Source organism: Callorhinus ursinus, unplaced genomic scaffold (assembly GCF_003265705.2).
Source record: "Callorhinus ursinus isolate GAN/ISIS: 27379988/994484 unplaced genomic scaffold, GSC_fseal_2.0 scaffold9, whole genome shotgun sequence".
Classification (NCBI taxonomy): domain Eukaryota; kingdom Metazoa; phylum Chordata; class Mammalia; order Carnivora; family Otariidae; genus Callorhinus; species Callorhinus ursinus.
In genome coordinates this window covers 27,329,809-27,349,705 of record NW_027397071.1, presented here as the reverse complement: position 1 = coordinate 27,349,705, position 19,897 = coordinate 27,329,809, and the positions used below count along the sequence as shown (strand labels likewise).

At 33.2% G+C, this 19,897-nt stretch overlaps 1 protein-coding gene across 1 annotated transcript in view; it reads left to right on the top strand.

Moving 5' to 3' along the window:
- Positions 1-18,310, top strand: part of PKN2 (protein kinase N2) — a 144,212-nt gene extending 125,902 nt beyond the window's left edge. Inside the window, exons 18-22 of the mRNA XM_025872132.2 lie at positions 215-291; positions 5,764-5,906; positions 9,607-9,714; positions 9,922-10,002; positions 10,088-18,310. Of these exons, the coding sequence (XP_025727917.1) occupies positions 215-291; positions 5,764-5,906; positions 9,607-9,714; positions 9,922-10,002; positions 10,088-10,291 (613 nt within the window). The 3' untranslated portion in view covers positions 10,292-18,310. The remainder of the gene's footprint in view (positions 1-214; positions 292-5,763; positions 5,907-9,606; positions 9,715-9,921; positions 10,003-10,087) is intronic.
- The last annotated feature ends 1,587 nt before the right edge of the window (positions 18,311-19,897 follow it).

Sequence of the window (19,897 nt, the reverse complement as noted above, 5' to 3'; positions counted from 1 at the left end):
ATTTAGAAACTATATTATGTAGAGTAATAAAGCTGCCAAAAGAAAGAAGAGTGAACATTTGTAATAGAATATTTAAATCTCAAATCATAACTTGAAAAACTCACTTTTAGTAAAGAAAAAGTACAGCTCCTATTGAAATGAAATGATTTTTATCCTACATTATCTGATTTTATTGATTTTTTTTCATTTTGCATTTTTTTTTTATCCTGAACAGAGATTTGAAATTGGATAACTTATTGCTAGATACAGAGGGCTTTGTGAAAATTGCTGATTTTGGTCTTTGCAAAGAAGGTAATTGGATATTTTAAAGTTCCTTTTCTAATGGATTACTATTCCTTTGTACTTGGTAGTTTCAAGTTTGTCTATAGAGAGCAAAATGCATTTCTGACTTTAATCTTTATTAAGACGTTACAGACTGTTCACATAACCTGATTATCACATTATTAAAAATTCTGTGGATATGAATAAGGTTAGGTTTTCAGAAATCATAATATAAAACCTAAGATCTTCTTTGTATGATTAATAATTCTGTCACTACTCTGAGAAAACATTGGTTAAGCACCAAATTTTTTACTTTGCTGGGACTGTGCAGAGTACATTACATAGGCCTAATAACTTCTCCTCAGCTTCTTAAAACTTAAAACATTTTTAAATAGGAAGAAAATACGCATGTAGCTCAGAATCCTTTCTATATGTTCAAAAATAAATAAATAAAAGGGAATGTGAATCCGAGGTGGCAAAAGTGTAAAGACTGAAGGCGTAGGCACCAGACAGCCCTAGGTTTGAATCCTGGCTTTGCCACTTATTTGCTATGTTTTTGGATGAGTTACTTCGAACCTCAACGAGTCTGTAATTCCTCTTGTTTAAGAGTATTTTGAGAATTGGAGATATGTGGCCTAGTGTCTAACATACAGTAAATAGGTTATTCTCATCTTGACATTTAATACACTGCATTGTAATGAACATTGTCTGTGTCCCCCTTCTACACTGGGTAGCTTCTTGTTTCTTATTCGGCTTTGTTTCCGTAGCACATGTATAATACAGTGCTTGGCACATCATAAGTATTCTGTGAATGTCCGATTAATATGAGTAGTTGGACGAGTGAATGCGTGAACTTTGTAAATATATCTCCATCAATACCCACCAACCTCTTAATCTGAATCCGATAATATTTTTTTCTCTTATTGGACTTCCCTGTATTGAACACTGTTGATGTAAACACATTTGTCCTTAGCCCATTGCTCTTCACTGCTTATTTTTAACTACAAGCAATATGCTAATGATTCCCAGATCTACTACTCCTTTCCTAACATAAATATTCAACTATCTACTTAACAGCTTTGAATGGCCAATAGATACCTCCAATGCTATACAAACAAAAATAGTTTCTTTTCTTCAAATAGCTAGTTTGTAGTTGATGGTGCCACAATCTTCTCAATCTCCCAACTTGAAAATGTGTTACTATCCTGGACTCTGTTTTCTTCACTTTTTCACATCAAGTTAATGACCAAATTGTGCTGACATCTACCTTCTTAATATTTCTTAAATTGTTCGTTTCCGCTCCACTACTGCCAACTATCATCTTGTTTTGACAAAACTAATAGCCTCTTCACCTTTCCTCTCTAGATTGTTTTTCTCTTTCAAATCTACCTGCCATGTAGTTGCCAAAATGCTAAAAGGGCCCATGTAAATACAAATCTGACCATGGTACACCCCTTCTAAAAACCCTTCAGTGGCTAAGATGTGGTACACAGTGCCCTTCCTGGTCTGCCTGTCTTACCTCTCCAGTCAGCTGTCTTGCTGCTCTCTGCCTCGTACTTTCTGCTTCAGCAGCAATGAAGTGTTGACAGTCTATCCACCAGTATCATCCATCCCAACTCTATTTGCTAATTAATGTTTGCTCATCCTTCAAACTCAACTCAGGTGTTGCCTCCCCAGAAAAGTTACCTGAGGCTCCTCTCCTCTTATCCCACCTCCCAAGCCAACTGTAGGAGCCCCTCTTCAGTGTTTCCGTAATATCTTGCTCTTACTATATCATTATAAAATTATCAGTATATGGGGTGGCTCAGTTGATTCAGCATCCCCAACTCTTGACTTAGGCTCAGGTCATGATCTCAGGTGTGTGAGATCGAGCCTCACATTGGGCTCTGCATTGAGCGTGGAGCCTGCTTAAGATTCTTTCTCCTTCTCCCTCTGCCCCTCCCCTGCGCTCTCTCTCTCTCTCTCTCTCTCTCTCTCTCTCAAAAAAAAAGTGTCAATATATATCTGCTTTCTTCCAGTTTCCTGTAAGCACCTTAAAGACAAGAACTGTATCTTTCATTTTTATGTTTGTACCATTTGGCGTGGATGCCTAGAACTTAACAGGTACAAATATATATTGAATAACCAGACTTAAGAAACATGTTTTTCTTCATTATCATAAAAATATGTAATACATTATAATAATAATAGCTAACAATTTTTGAGCATTTACTATATGCCAAGCACTTTACTAAATGCTTCATAGGCATGATCTCCTTTAATTTGTAACAGTCTTGTGAAGGTAGATAGTAGTATTAATCCATAGATGAGGAAACTAGCCTTGGAGGTTAGACAACTTTTCTAAGCTTCTCACAGCTAACACGTGGCAAAGCAGGAGTTTAAACCCAGATTTTTATGACTCCAGAGCTTGATGTTAACTCCTTCCTTGGAGTTTTACCAATTGAAGTCCTAGCTAATTGGGGGTATTTTCACCTTTCTTTAAAAATACCAGGATAAGAAAATTTATCAGAATGAATTAGATATGGTAACTAAATTACTGTAATTGACATATATTACATTAAAATGTCACAGATTTTATAATACTACTACTATAAACAAAAGAAAGCAAAAAATTAGAGTAGTTTTATCCTAAAAGTATGGCATTTGTAATATACTCTAGTTGTGATCAAAGCATAAAAGGTCAAGAAACATTAGTTCTGTTTCTATCTTTCTTAACTAAAGTTTTCTTAATCTTGGCCAAGTCATTTAAAAGGCTTTTGTAGGGACGCCTGGGTGGCTCAGTCATTAAGCATCTGCCTTCGGCTCAGGTCATGGGCTCGAGCCCCGCATCGGGCTCCCTGCTCATCGGGAAGCCTGCTTCTCCCTCTCCCACTCCCCCTGCTTGTGTTCCCTCTCTCGTTGTCTCTCTCTCTCTCTCTGTCGAATAAATAAATAAAATCTTTTAAAAAAATAAAAATAAAAGGCTTTTGTAGAATATATAGATACTGTATCAGCTTTCTTTAAAATAATGTTTATTGAAGAAAAAGAAACTGGTGTGACAACGTTTACGAAATTTTGCAAAAACAAAATTTCTCCACCTTTATGTGCTAATGTATTTAATTATACTCTTCATGTCTTGGTTCCTAGACTCACAAATTCGTTTGAGAGTTTCAGTCATTATACCTTTTAAAATTTAAAATTGAGAATTTTTCTTTCAAATTCATTCTTAATATGCTTTGTAAGGAGCTTTTTAACACTTTAGAATATATTGAGACATTATCTTCAATATGTACAATGTATATTTGAAATATATTACTGAATTATGAAAAATAAAATAAAATTATGAGGAACATAAATTTGAGAACTAGTTAACTAAAAGATTAATACCGTATCTCTATGACACATTTAGTTAACTTTTGTATTTTACTGTTTTTTTATTTTGATTCCAGTATAGTTAATATATGATGTTACATTCGTTTCAGATGTACAGTATAATAGAATCAACCATTCTGTACATTACTCCGTGTTCATCATGATAAGCGTACTCTTTAATCTCCTATTTCACCCATCCCCCAACCCACCTCCTCTCTGGTAACCATCAGTTTGTTCTCTATAGTGAAGAGTCTGTTTCTTGATTTGTCTGTTTTTTTCCTTTGTTTGTTTCTTAAATTCCACATGAGTGAAATGATATGGTATTTGTCTTTCTTTGACTTATTTCACTTAGCATTATACTCTCTAGCTCCATCCGTGTTGTTCCAAATGGCAAGATTTCATTCCTTTTTATAGCTGAATAATATTCCTGTGTGTGTGTGTGTGTGTGTGTGTGTGTGTATATACACACACACATACACACATACCATATCTTCTTTGGGAGGATTTCATTCCTTTTTATGGCTAAATATTGCATTGTGTATATATATATATGTATATATACATACATATATATATATATATACACCACATGTTCTTTATCCACTCATCTATCAATGGGCACTTGGGCTACTTCCATATTTTGGCTATTTTAAATAAACATAGGGGTGCATATATCCTTTCAAATTGTGTGAGTGTTAAGTGCTAAGTGTTTTTGTATTCTTTGGGTAAATACCCAATAGCGGGTAAATTTTTGAGGAACCTCCATTATGGAGGAACTTCCATACTGTTTTCCACAGTGGCTGCACCAGTTTGCATTCCCACCAGCAGTAACACAAGGGCTCCTTTCTCTTCACATCCTCACCAACATTTGTTTCTTGTGTTTTTGGTTTTAACCATTCGGACTGGTGTGAGGTGATTTCTCATTGTGGTTTCGATTTGCATTTTCCTGATGATGAGTGATGTTGAACATCTTTTCATGTGTCTGTTGGTCATCTGTATATCTTCTTTGGAGAACTGTCTATTCATGTCTTCTGCCCATTTTTTCGGTGGATTATTTGTTTTTTGGGGTGTTGAGTTGTATCAGTTCTTTGTATATATATATAAATATATATATTTATATATATATTTGGGATACTTATATATTTTGGATGCTAATCCTTTATCACATATGCCATTTGCAGATTATCTTCTCCCATTGTCCTTACGTTTAGTTGATTGTTTCTTCACTGTGTAGAAGTTTTTATTTTAATGTAGTCCCAATAGTTTACTTTTGCTTTTATTTCCCTTGTCTCAGGAGACCTATTTAGAAAGATGTTGCTATGGCCAATATCAGAGAAGTTACTGCCTGTGCTCTTTTCTAGGATTTTTATGGTTTCAGGTCTCATATTTAGGTCTTTAATCCATTTTGAGTTTATTTTTTGTATGGTATAAGAAGTAGTCCAGTTTCATTCTTTTGCATGTAGCTGTCTAGTTTTCCCAGCACTGTTTGTTGAAGAGACTTTCTTTTTCCCATTGCATATTCTTGCCTCTTTTGTTGAAGATTAATTGACCATATAATTGTGGGTTTATTTCTGGGGCTTTCTGTCCTGTTCCATAGATCTATGTGTCTGTTTTTGTGCCAGTACCATAATGTTTTGATTACTATAGCCTTGTAGTATAACTTAAAATCTAGACTTGTGATACCTCCAGTTTTGTTTTTCTTTTTCAAGATTGTTTTGGTGGCTAACTCTGGATTATCCAAGGGTTTGCTTTTTGGTATTTTCTATACTATACTTAATATTATTTTTGTAATGAACCAAATAAAATATTTGAAAGATTGATTTTGGAAGATGATAGAAATTGAAGCTCAGAATCAGTTTTTTGTTGTAACTTCTTAGCATCACTTGTAATGACAAGAAAGAGAAAATAAGTAAATAAAATGAAGTATAAAAATTTTATTTATCTTTACACATTAATTAAATAGAGTTACTGTTGCACAGTTTTCTCTATACTCGTCCTTAACATTTTCTTTAGAAGTCTGGTATATCTTGAGTTTGGTCACCATATACAAATGTGGAATTTTAATTTTGCTTCCTAAGGATATCGTCTAATGTTTTATCTATCACCTAGATTTTTTCTTTGCTAACAAACACTTAAATTTTACCTTTTCAGGAATGGGATATGGAGATAGAACAAGCACATTTTGTGGCACTCCTGAATTTCTTGCCCCAGAAGTATTAACAGAAACATCCTATACAAGGGCTGTAGATTGGTGGGGACTTGGAGTTCTTATATATGAAATGCTCGTTGGTGAGGTAAGCACTATAAAATAGATGAAAGAGAAATGAGGAAAGATGATTGAAAGATCAAAAGATGTCATTTATAAATGACTTAATATGTCTCCTGCATAAGTGGAACTTAAGTTTTATACATATTTATAATATATTAATAATTGCCTATGATTCTACTGTCTTGTACTCTATACCTATAACAAAAAGTCAGCTATACATTGGTCAAAATAAATATTACCTTCAGAAAGGGTATCATAGAATTAAAAGATTAACATTTTTCCCCCTCCTCTTTTCTTCAGATTAACTTAAATTTCTGGGGGGCGCCTGGGTGGCTCAGTCAGTTAAGTGTTTGACTCTTGGTTTCAGCTCAGGTCATGACCTCAGGGTCATGAGATCGAGTTCTGCATCCGGCTCCATGCTCAGTGTGGAGTCAGCTTAAGATTCTCCCCCTCCCCACCCCCACTCCCAGCTTGTGTGTGCATGCACTCCCTCGCTCTCTCTAGCTGAAAAAAATTAATTTCTGGGGATAGCTTCATTTTACATAGAAATTGTTACCACTTAGGAAATGGTGAGTTATATCTAATAAATAAAGCAACAATAATTGGTTAATCTATTTTGTTATAAATTATTGGAAATGATAAATTAGAGTGGAATTGGGAAAGGGTAAATATTCAGACAAATAATTGAAAACCGCTTAGAGGGGCTTGGTGATCTTGGGATGCAAAAAAGAAAAAAAAAGCTTGGTTCATTACTTTGCAGTTTTCCCAGCACCAACAATCTTCTTGTACATTCTAGGTGTGAATAAATTAGTAGCTAAATAAATGATTGACCAAATTATTGAATGTCAGAAATTTCTAAAGTTTTACTCTGTATTGTCATTTAATGACACTTGTTCCAAACAAAGGATTTTAGTCTTTCCAAAAGACAGCCCCTTTGGTATGTCAAATTGGAGTGGACACTTAGAAAAGGAGGAAAAGAAATCACTAATTAAAATGTTTACCATGTGCTAGGCACTGTCTTATTGGCTTTATAGATACTAGCTCATTTAGTTTTTCAGCAACCTTTAATGAGCTCAATACTAGTCTTATGCCTATTTTAAGGTATATAAATGGAGACACAAAGAGGCTAACATGCTTAAAGTCACAGAGCTCTCATGTGGTGGAGCTGGGATTTTTAACTCTGGCTCTGTGGCTTCACAACCTCTCTAAACCCTTATGTTTTGCTACCTTAGGGTATGGCATCCACCCAAACTTATTTCTGTTCTTAAGACCAGTGATCCAGATCTGAAAATTTTGACCTCTATCTCGAAAAGCTGTTATACAGTGTTTTAGGATGGAAAGATATATTTTATCCCTAATCCACAGTGGTGTTTGCTTTCTAAGAATGCCAGAAGTACCCATAATAGTTGTTTCCATAAGCTCTGGCATACTTGAACTCCCCCCCCCACTTTTTTTTTCTTTTTAACATTTTTGTTGCTTTGATTCTTTAAATGTTGCATTCATTTTTGTATGAGATGTAGTTACGTTACCAAAAATTACATGCTTGCTTAAAATGTATTCCCCATATTAGAGCTGACGGGCAAAAGTATGAATTTATTACAGAATACTACAGAATTAAGAGCCAGTCAGTTCTACCTCCTCTTATCCTAAAGTGACTGGAAAATTTGGCAGTGAACAAATGTGGAAGCTCTTGTTCTGTGTTTTTTAAAAGAGCTTCTAATTGATTAACCTCCTAATTACTAGGATATAAAAGACAAGAGATCCAGCTCTTCCTTCACAATTTTTTATTGCAGTATCCTTTCTCTTTAGCACCTTATGCATGATAGTTGGGAAAAGAACTAAACTTAAAACATCAATATACTTTATAATTTTATAGCATTGGTAAAATTTTAGCAGTAACTTTTAACTGTGATAAAATGAGGTTTGGCTAAAGTTTATGTTTAATTTCTCTATTATTGCAAATAATTGAAAACTCGGTATATCATGCATTTTCAAATTTGTTTTTGAGATTTGTATTTGTGTTAGTATGGGTTTTGAGGACTGGAAAGACTCCAGGAATAAACTAACTAGGTACTAGGTCCCCTTTCCTAGTGCCAAATGATAATGAAAGTATCAGAGAAATTTAAAGTAAACTTAGATACTGGAGTTGGACTCTTGACATCTGAAAAGACCATTGAGTTCTTTTTATATCTACTTTAGACACATTTGTTAGCATTCTATTTTTAGTTCTGTTAGCAGAAACAAAGAACTTTAACATCTTAATGAATATGTGGGTATATCTTCGCTATTCAGGGATTTGTAGAGTGACATTTTTTAAATTCAAAATTGACTCATCAAATAGACAAAAGTGCTTTGGATTACCACTTAAAATTCTGATTGAGAATCCTTGTGAAATAGAATTTTCCTCTCATTTGCTGCTGTCTCAATCCCAGAAAGAAATTATATTATCCCACATAGTATATATTTCATTTATCTATTTGATTTATCTATTTTGAGTGAGCTAATAAACTAAGGGTTTTTTTTTTTTAAGATTTTATTTATTTATTTGACAGAGAGAGATAGGGAGAGCAGGAACACAAGCAGGGGGAGTGGGAGAGGGAGAAGCAGGCTTCCTGCTGAGCAGGGAGCCTGACATGGAACTTGATCCCGGAACTCTGGGATCATGACTTGAGCCGAAGGCAGACGCTTAATGACTGAGCCACCCAGGCGCCTCCAAACTAAGGTTTTGATAACTGAAAAGTTTGAAATTTCCTTAGATATGAGCAATAAGATTGGCAGCTCAGCTTTAGGAAGTTGGGTTCTAAATTCATTTTCATATATTCCTCAGGTCAAAGATCCTTCTTTTTCCATTAGTACTGCTTTCTCACTGGTGGTTATTCACTAATAACTTTACAGGAAGCAAGCAGTCAAATCTAAGTCATCTCAAATTGTGAGGTAATAAGTCTTATTTCATAGCCACATTTCAACATGGTTGAGTTTATCCCTTTGTGCATCAAATTGTTATACCGAATGTAATTTCACTACTTTTTTTATTAGTATCATTATGAACAACAATTTTAATACTCTGCTACTGAAATGCCCTAAGACTGGTTGTATATAGAGCTTAAATTAAAAATGCCTAGAAATGTTTGCTTTTGAGTTTAATTTTGTTGGCAGCTGCTTCTTAGTCATTATACCTGCAGATCTCTCATTGTATTTTGCTGATTAATTTTCTCTTGCCTGAAATTCAAAGCACATCTATGTCAGATGTATTCCCACAAACTCTGTGCTGCTCTGGCTACACTTATTACCATATTTACCCATTTCCTTCTGTCTTTCCACAAGATTGAGCTTCTTGAGGAGCATGTCGATTATCTAAATATTTTTCAGTATCTAGTAGGCACTCAAAATATTGACTTTCAGGCCAGATAAATGAATAATGAATAAAAATAAAATGGAATGGAATTAAATTAAATTAAAAATGATGTTATATAATATAACCAAATTTGTTATTGAGGTCTGGGAAATAAAGTTGAAGAAGATTTCAATGAGAGTATATGGTGTATCATCTGGGTAATAGTTTTATTGTGTATCTTTTGTGGCTTCTTGTAGTCCTTGTTTTTTTGGTCTTTTGGTAGTTTGGTTTGTTTTCTTCACTACCTGGTTCTTGGTTGTACTTTGGATAGGTGATAAGATTTTACAGTACTGAAATTCATTTTGACTTACTCGAAGATAATTTCTTCTAGTCTCCCTTTCCTGGTGATGATGAAGAGGAGGTTTTTGACAGTATTGTAAATGATGAAGTAAGGTATCCAAGGTTCTTATCTACAGAAGCCATATCAATAATGAGAAGGGTAAGAATTAATGATTTATATACTACTTAAATTTCTTACATTGAAGGACATTTCTCAGGATTTTAGAAGTTGTTTTTCACTTCATAGATGTTGCATGATTTAGACAAACACATACCAAAAGAACATCTAAATCTTTGCAGGTTATGAGAACCTTTATCAGTGAAGTCACTGGTTTTATTTTAACTTTTATATTTTATGTTGTGTTAGCTATTAAGAAGAAATCCTGAGCGGCGCCTTGGAGCTGGTGAAAAAGATGCAGAGGATGTAAAAAAGCACCCATTTTTCCGGGTAAGTGTGAAAGTTTAAAATTTTTTGTGAAACTAGCAATTAGATGTAGGAAACTAAACTGGTCATTTTATATTTTGTAATCCAGCTAATTGATTGGAGTGCTCTCATGGACAAAAAAGTCAAGCCGCCATTTGTACCTACCATTAGAGGACGAGAAGATGTTAGCAATTTTGATGATGAATTTACCTCAGAAGCACCTATTCTGACTCCACCTCGAGAACCAAGGATACTTTCAGAAGAGGAGCAAGAAATGTTCAGAGATTTTGACTACATTGCTGATTGGTGTTAAGTTCCTAGACACTGTGAAACCAAGCAAACTGACTCACAAGAAGACCTCTTAACAATAGCAACCCTTCATTTGCTCTCTGTGCCACCAGTAGCTTCTGAGTTTTTTGTTTAAACACATGAAGATTTCTTTAAAAGTACTATTCTAAAACCTTCTTGAAAGTGGCTTCTTAATGTATTTTCAATGTAAATCTGAGCACTGGAAACAGTTTCATGGAGTTTAAGTGGAGTGAACATCGGCCATGAAAACCTATCACAAATGAATACTTTTGGATCAGTAGTCTATTTTTTAAAAAAAGGAAAAAAAAAACCACTCTTCCACAGTCCCTAGCTATGCCTTAAGTGGAAGGAAGATTAATCATTTCACTTCATTTTTAGCTATATTTTACAAAAAGAACAAAAGGGCTTGGGATGCTTTTACTATTTACACATAGTAATTCTGTTTGAATAAGGCAAATGCTCTTATTTTTTTTTACTGAAATTACTGTAATATCAAAAAAATGTGGTTTGTGCACATTTCTTGGCTTTTAAAAAAAACGAATTGATGTTTTATAAATTTTCTATATTTATTAGGAGAAAATTTTTATCGCCTTATCTTTACCAACCATGTAACAAGCCTCATAGCTTTCCAGCAGAGCTACTTGCCAAACAGTTTTTTGTTTATTAAACCATGCTGAAACAAACAAGAACAACTAAACATCAGCATTTACTTAAAATTTTAAGAATGAGGACTTCTTATTAGCCTGAACCAAGATACTGTATTACCTGTATGCATTCCCAAAGTCTAGACACTTGATACGTTCAATCATACCTTCTTCCAAAATCAGTGAACTAATTACTCCTTTTTTGATATTCATTGTACATTTATCAACCCAGTTCATCTTGTTCTTGTGTCTACTGTAGAAGGGAACTATATCTGTTAAAACATAGGGATTATCATTGTATACATGCTGTGAACATGTATATGTGCAAGTTGTAATGTATTCTGTGTTGTAGGTTTATTATTTAATTTCACCACTTCATCACTTTTGTACAGTGGCCAAGCAGACACCTCAAACTCCAGCATTTATGTTAAGTGCATTTGTACATTCTAGGCCACTGGATCCAGATTTTATATTGGCAGTTACTGAGGGCAAAAGCAATATATTGTAACAGAATGTATAAATATTTTTGATAAAACAGTCTATATTTTATAAAAACTATGATAACACTAAAGCTGTACCTCAAAAGTCTCAAAAATAATTTGATCAAATGCTTTTTACAACTTTCCAGAGGATCCATTTGTGGCTTTTTTAATGCTCTTATAGGAAAGTCTTTTGGCAAGCCATGACTCTTCCACTTGCCTGGAGTTTTTTGGGTTTTTTGTTGTTGTCGTTAGTTTTTGCATTCTTTTCCTTCTAGTCTATGACTTCACTGTTTTTCCTTAATTCAATAATAACATCCTTGATTCTGTGATGAGCATGTTAGGGTCATCATATCTCAGGAATAGCAAGTTGTTAACCGTACTGAATTAACCATTTAATCACAATGATCTCATGTCTTAAAAATTGTTCAAATTTAAATTCTATGAGAAACATAAAAGCACATTGATTTATAGAAAGTTTATAAATATTTCAGCCATGCTAGGGTGTGTTGACATTTTTTGTGTACTCTGAGGACAATTAAAATTGTTCAGAGATAATTCATATTTCCTTCCAAATTAATTATTACCCAGGATTCTTTGGGGAAAAAAATCTTATAGAAACAGGGAGCAATATGTTCTAAAGTTATTTTAAAATGCCAGTTAACTTCCTTGTTAAAGGACAGTAGAGGATCTTAGCTTAATTGTCTGGCTTTAATTTACACAGTATTAACATGAAAAAAACACTAAATACTTTTGAGGTACAGTCTGCTCACCATTTCTGGTTCTCAAATATGCATAGAAAGCAATGTCTAAAATAGGCTTTTAGCATTAAAAACTGACATAGCATTTTGTAACTACACAGTGTACAGAAATTTTTTTTTAATTGAAGTCAATCACTAAAAAAAATTAGAGGGCAGGGTATATCACACAATTAAGCTGAAGAAAGCACTAATATTTTCTGTAGTTTTAAATATATATATATATATTTTAGATTTTAAAATTTTAAACTCTATAGAGTGTAAATATATTTTGCTATTACTGTATGTGTAAGTGACTGCTCAAGCACTTTGTAAGGAGATTATTAGTATATTTTAGAATGGTACACTATGCATTCAAATGAAATGTGCCTTTATGTCATTCTAAGAAAAAAGTGTTTTGCAGTCATAAGTTACCACAAATGCACAAATTAAAGTTTAAATAGATTATAATTTGTAACTTTGGTTTTAAGTATTATTTCCCTTTGGAAGCTTCCTGTTGGTCAAAATATGTATTAGCTCTACTATATTCAAGATCTCAAAGACTAACTTTGCTTAGCTTTCTTGCAAGTGCTTTTTGTCCTGGTAGGGCAAAATCTGATTCAGAGCAAATTGTCCACTTCACTGGAAGTAATGGGAAAGGTTTGCATTCTACCTCAGTAATATCAATGGCATCTTTTATTCAGTGGATATTATAAGATGCCTTCTGTGTGCTATATACTGAGGATATAAAGATGAAAAAAAATCAAAGTCTTAATAAATGAAAAACAGTGTGCATTAAAATGCAAGCACCAGTAATATGTGTAGCATTCTCTTGTTTGAGGTTAACTTTATTTTAGGACCTGACCTTTCCAGAAACAGAATGCTAGTCATTGTATAGTCATCTTATTCAAATATTGCAAATGGAATATTTTAGGAATATAAAATGATCCATGCTATCCCTATAACACAAACTGAGGTCACAGTGGAAATTGTCATTATATGTTGACTAGGTGAAAGCTGCATTATAGATTCAAATCTTAACAGAATTTTTACAGGTATTGTTGATCTTCCCAAAGCAACTGAGGGTGAGTATGAGAAACCCAAAGGAACAAATACCAATTCATGGATCATAATCTTAATTAGAAATCTTGTTTACCTTCCAGCTATCTTTTGAAATCTAATGTATCTCTGAGATACTGGCCTTATATGTATATAAATATCTGTATTTATAAACATACATCTATAAATATATACATGTATAAATAGAGGTAAGTTTTTAAATAACTTGTAAGTGTCAGAAATCTTGCATTATTTCCACTTCTAGTATCATGACTAAGTTCCTAAGACCTCCAATAAGACACATAATTTGAGGCACTGCTGGTCTCATTAAAGGTAAGAGTGGTGTCTGGCAGTCCCTCACCCCAAAACAGACACACTTGAGCATGAATCTGGATAAGCTGGGGCTTTAGCACCTAAGAATTAAATGCTCAATCACGAAAATGAGCACTCAGAAGTTGGGTTTGGAAGCTGAGTCCACAGAGTAGGCCAGAGAAGTAGGAAGTTGGAGAAGAGGATAAGAGCCAGAATGGCAAGGAACTAGCTTTGAAAATGAAGGCATTCAGAAGAAGTGAGTTTGCCAAGAATGGATTTACTATAGCAACACCATTAATAAGAATAACAAACCTTGCAATAGCAGTAGAACTTAACGTTTTGTGTTAAAATCCTTGAGAGGAGCTCAAGTTTCAGTTTGCAAGTCACTGTTTTTCTACCAGTAAAATCAAATGCTTTTTGAAGAAAGCTTCTCCAGAATGGGAACATAGGACTTCCACAAATTAAGATCAAGTAATACACTGCTGAAGATCACCAAACACATGAGAGACAGCAAACTAACTTGAATGAGCACTAACAAAGTAGCAAATTTAGACATCCCCTTCAAAAAATTGCAAATATATGAATTCTCAGATACAAAATATAAAATAGCTACGTATAAAATGTTTATATACCTAAAACTACCAGGATAAACAAGTAAAGTGAAATTTTAAGGAAATTAACATTTTTAAATCCAATAATGAAAAATGTAATTGATCAAATTTGAAACAGTGTTGGTTAACAGCAGATGAGACAGTGAAGAGAGAACTGAAGAACTGAACAATATATCTGAAAAATTAATCCCAAATAGATAAGGAGATGGAAAATATGAAAAGAAGGTTAAGAGATAAGGAAAATGGAGTTGAGACCTGAGAAGACAGAATGGAAGAGAGACGGTATTTCCAGAGATAATGGGCTGCAAATTCACCAGAGATTAAAAAATATCCAGGAACCAGGATATTCTCTGTAAAGGATAAATATAAATAAATGTATGCATAGAACCATTGTAGTGAAACTGTAGACCACCAAGACAACCTCTTGAAACTACCTAGAGAGAAAGGACTAACTTGTCTATAAAAGAAAGAGCTAAAAGCTGACTTCTCAATATTAACAGTGAAAGTAGTAGAATATTCTCTTTAGAGCATTGGAAAACAAAATGTCAGCTTGGAGTTGTGTAGAAAGTGAAATTAGTTTAAGAGCAAATGAAAATATTTTTTAAAGGAGGGTTTACTCTTGAGGGTCCTACTGTAAAGGAAGTGCTTCAAGAAGGAAAGTGATCCCAGAATGATGATCTAAGACCCGAAAAGGCTGTGAGAAAATGGTAAACACTTAGGTAAATTAAAATAAACAACTCAATTGAACAGATGACTTGTTTGTTTGCTTTAAGTCAACAAATTCCAGACAACAGTAGTAAGACAGTTGAGATAGGGAAAATCAGAGCTGAAGTATTCTGTTGTATTGTTGGGTTGTCAAGGTATTAACTTTAGTTAAATGTACATCATGAAATGTCTGGGATGTTCATGAAAAGAATATAGTGCATATAAATTTCAAACCAAGAGATAAAATAGTAGAAATAAATTCACATATACCAATAATCACAATAAATGTAAATGGAACAAACTCACTAGTTAAAAGTAAGGTAATCAATTTTAAAAAGAAAACCTAGCTTGATAACATTGACAAAAAGATACATCTAAAATATAAGTATATAGAGAAGCTGAAAGTAAAAGTATGAGGAAAAATACACGAAGTGAAAACATACCAAGTTAAAGCTATGGTAGCTCTACTTCATATCAAAACCAATTTTAGACCCATCGTGAAAAAATATCACCAAGAGTAGAGTGTTTCTACATAATGATAAAATAGTCAACTCACCAGTAAGATATACTAATTCTAAGCATGTATATGTATTTAATAAAATAGTCCCTAAATGCAGACTAAAGCAGAAATTGATAGAGTTACTAAAAAATACTTAAAATATACCCATCCGGTTGGAAGGTTTCACTTGCGTTATTGGACAATAGACTTTTTAAAGAGGAAAGATAATGTTTGAACAAAACAGCTTGATCCAATGGATATTTATAGAATTCTGCATCTGGCAATTAAGAGATTCCACAGTCTTTTCAAGAATACATGGAACATTTGTAAAAACTGAGCCATAAAACAAATCATAGAAAGTTACAAAGTATAGTAATACCAATTATGTTTTCTAACTGATTAGAACAAATAGATTTTAATAGATTGGGAAAAAATGTTAAAATACCCTTTAGTGGCTCAGAGAAAGAAACAATGGTCATCATTAAAAGCAGCAAAAATGGTTCTTGCAGGGAACTTTGTAAACTAAATGCTTTTTTAGTAAAAGGAAGGTTAAAAATTTATCAGATTGCTCAGCTTAAGAAGTCAGAAAAAGAACAGAAAAACTGAAAGTAAACAGAAAAAGCAGTATAATAGAAACAAGCCAAAAGCTTATTCCTTGAAAATTCTAACAAAATACACATAGCTTGAAAATATGAAAAATGAGAGGTATAAATGCTATTATAATTAAAATATACAAGCAAAGATTTTTGTAAGCAAAAAATACTATCTATGCAAATAAATATGAAAAAATAGATAATCTGAAAAATATAAAAATACTAATCTAGGAAGAAGTTAAAGAGTGAATAATCTCATCACTTAAAGAAATAAAAGCAGAAATTAAAAGTCCGCACAGAGTACACTGGATCCAGATTGTTTTACAAGTGAATTCTTCCAGACTTTCAAGGAAGAAGTTCAAGCATATAGAAAGTTCTTGAGATAATGGGGAAAAGTTATAGTTCCTAACTCATTCTGTGAAGTCACTATAAGCTAGAAAACAAAATATACAAGGAGAGTATGTTACTGGCAAATTTCACTTAAGAATACTGGTAAAACAAAATACTATCAAATCAGATTCAGTGATGTATAAAAATGACACTATAAAATGGGCTTATGCTCATAATGCAAGGTTGGCTTGATATTAGGAAATCTGCAATTGTCATATGCCATATTAACAGATTAAAGGAGAAAAAGTAATAGATTTAGAAAAAGCTAATCTTTTAATCATTTCTGCTTTTAAAGGGGGTTGGGGGATTCTTAAACTGATAAATGGTATCTATATTAAAACAACAACAAAACTAAAATCAATACCATCATCCCATATGAGGAAACATTGAAAGTATCCCCTTTAAAATTGGGGAATAGGACTAAAATGCCTGTCATTACTATTACTTTTCAACATTGAACTATGCTACTCTCAGAAATAATAGGGATTAAAAGAAGAAAACAAAATGGTTACTTGGAGATGATGATTGTCTACCTGGAAAACTCAAGAAGACTACAATTTACTGACAATCATAGTTTACCCAAGATACTTGTTTTAAGATGAAAATACAGAAGCCAGTGATGTGTACACACCATCATCAAGCAATTGGAATACATAATATTTTTAAGACAATGACTTTTACAACAGCAACAAAACTAAATTACATAGAAATAAATCTAACAAAAGATGTGCAAGACGTAAAAAATTCTTCGCTGGGAGACATTAAAGAAGACAAGTAAATATAGACAAATCCTATCTTGTGATGTCAGTTCTCAAAATGCTCTGCAGGTTCAGTGCAACTCCAGTTAGAATCCCAACAAATTTTTGTGGAACTTCATAAATTTATTCTAAAATTTATATAGAAAAGCCAAAAGTAAAGGATAGTTAAATTTCTGAAGAACAAAGAGGATAGGGGATGTGCCCCACCAGATATTAAGAGTTATAAAGGTGTAGCAATTACTGAAGTATTGGTAACATATTACAGATCGAACAGTAGAGTCAAGAACAGACTCACACATATCTGAAATTTTGATATATAAAAGAAACAACGTAAGTGGAGGGAAAAAAAATGCTTCCTGAATAGAAGTAGGAAAATTGTCCATCCATGTGGAAAGGGAAAAAGAAATTGAGTTTCTTTGTCATACCATATGTAAATACTTAAAATGAATTAAAACATAAATGTCAAAAGTAAAACTTTACATTTAGAATACATACAATGTAAATATTTCAAATGAATTAAAACAAATGTCAAAAGTAAAACTTTACAACATTAAGAATATATACAGTGTAAATATTTCAAATGAATTAAAACAAATGTTGAAATTAAAACTTGACATTAAGAATACATACATAGGAAAAGAGCACAAAAATGTAAGAAAAATTGGTGAATTTATCATAAAATTAGGAACTTATTTTTACCAAAAGACACCATAAAGTGAAAAGACAAGGCACAAAGTGAAAGATTATTAACATCGCACGTAACAGAGAAAAAAAATGATAGCTAATATATTAAAAATTCCTAAAGCTCAAGAAGGAAAATAATAGAAATGTTCAAAAGATGTGAACAGACATTTCACATGGACAGTAAACATTACTAAACAGTAATCAGAAACTACAAGACATAATTTGCACACATTCAATTGGCAAAAATTTTAAATTCTGACAAGTGGTAGAGATGGAGTGGAACAATGAGATTCCATATATATTGCTGTAAGCAGTATAAAGAAATACAGCCACTTGGGAAAAACAATTTGGTATTATCTTGTAAAGTTGGGCATTTACATACTTTGGTATCTAGCAATTCCACCTAAGTACTATATCCTAAAGGAATTCTTTATACATATGTACAAGAGTCATGAACAAGAATGTTAATAGCACTGTTTGTAATACCAAAAACTGGAAACAACCCAAATGCTCATTAATGGAAGAGGATGGTTTAATAAAGTGTTTTATATATTTTTTTAAAGATTTATTTATTTGACAGAGACACAGCAAGAGAGGGAACACAAGCAGGGGGAGTGGGAGAGGGAGAAGCAGGCTTCCCGCTGAGCAGGGAGCCCCATGTGGGGCTCGATCCCAGGACTCTGGGATCATGACCTGAGCCGAAGGCAGACGCCCAATGACTGAGCCACCCAGGCGCCCCTGTTTTATATTTTATAATATACATGGTATATGTTTAAACCACAAAATATAGAGCAATGAAAATTAAGCAGCTATAGAGAATAATACGAAACAAACTATGAAAGAAGCTAAAAAGAAGAGGAGACTATGTGCATCATGATATTTTTAAAAGTTAAACACTAAGCCAAATCAAACATAAAGATGATAAAACGTGTTTTGTTTTTAAGCAAGGGAATGTCAAAAATTAAGATAGTGATTATCTGGTGGGGAGGCAGCAGAATATGGTAGTGGTGGAATACAGTGGTAGGTAGAAGTTGTTAGTATTTTAGGTCTTCATCTTGGTCAGTCTTCAATATGTTAACAAGTAATATACCCCTCAACCCCCTTGAGTCTTCACTTTTCTCCTTTTCCAGCTTAAATTACCATATCCATCATAATCACTCACAAATATCCTCAGCTCCCTGCTGCTCCTTGCTTCTTTGTACAAACCTGTTAAACCCCCCCATCCAGCCTCTGTTCAATCCATCTCTGCATCCAAACAGCCATGCTAACCCGTCTCACTACCGTGAAGTGAACCAGTACTAAAGTTCTTTAGTCTGGTGGTTCTCAAACTTCAGCACATACTGGAACCACTTGAAGGACTTGTACATGGGCCTCAGCGCCTAATTTCTGATTCAGTAGGTCTGGAGTTGGGGCTGCGAATTTGCATTTCTAATAAGTTCCCAGGTACTTCTGATGCTTCTGATCTGGGTATAAAACAAGTCTCAATGAATTTTAAAAAGATTAGATTTTTTTTAAAAATCACTTTGATATCAGTATCTACAATCTAAGCACAGTTTCACAATTATGTTTATGTGGAAATTGTTTTCTTGTAGCAGCTTTTGCTTGCTAAAGTAATAAAAATGACAAGAATGTGGATTTCAGCATGCTGATTATTAAGTCATAAGGAGGCAAAGCTATTCACATAGTAAGGAAAAGTCCAGGAAATAGACAAAACTTTCCTTATTATCTAGCCACTATATGTGATCGGCTTGAAAAGTACATAAATGGTCACATATTATTCTTGCTAAAGTCAGCAAGAGAGTTAAAGTCATAAAGGGAATAATCAAACTAATATACTTATGTTTTTAGTAATTGTAAACTCCAAAAACGTTTCTTCTTTTGTGAAGCAGTCAGTGCCAAAAGAAATATACAGTAACACTTCATTCAGCAGCATTTGAAGTAGTTCACAATATATGAATCTGCTTATAGCTAAAGTTTAATCTTATGCAATCAACTTAAAAATTAAAGCAAGAATTGCATTTAATCATAATTTTCCTTGAAAATTATTTAATTTACTCATAAAATTACAGCCAATTTTGACTGGCTTCTTATCAGAATGTAGGAAGTTTGAAAAGTTCATTTTCTCACAATGTGTAACCA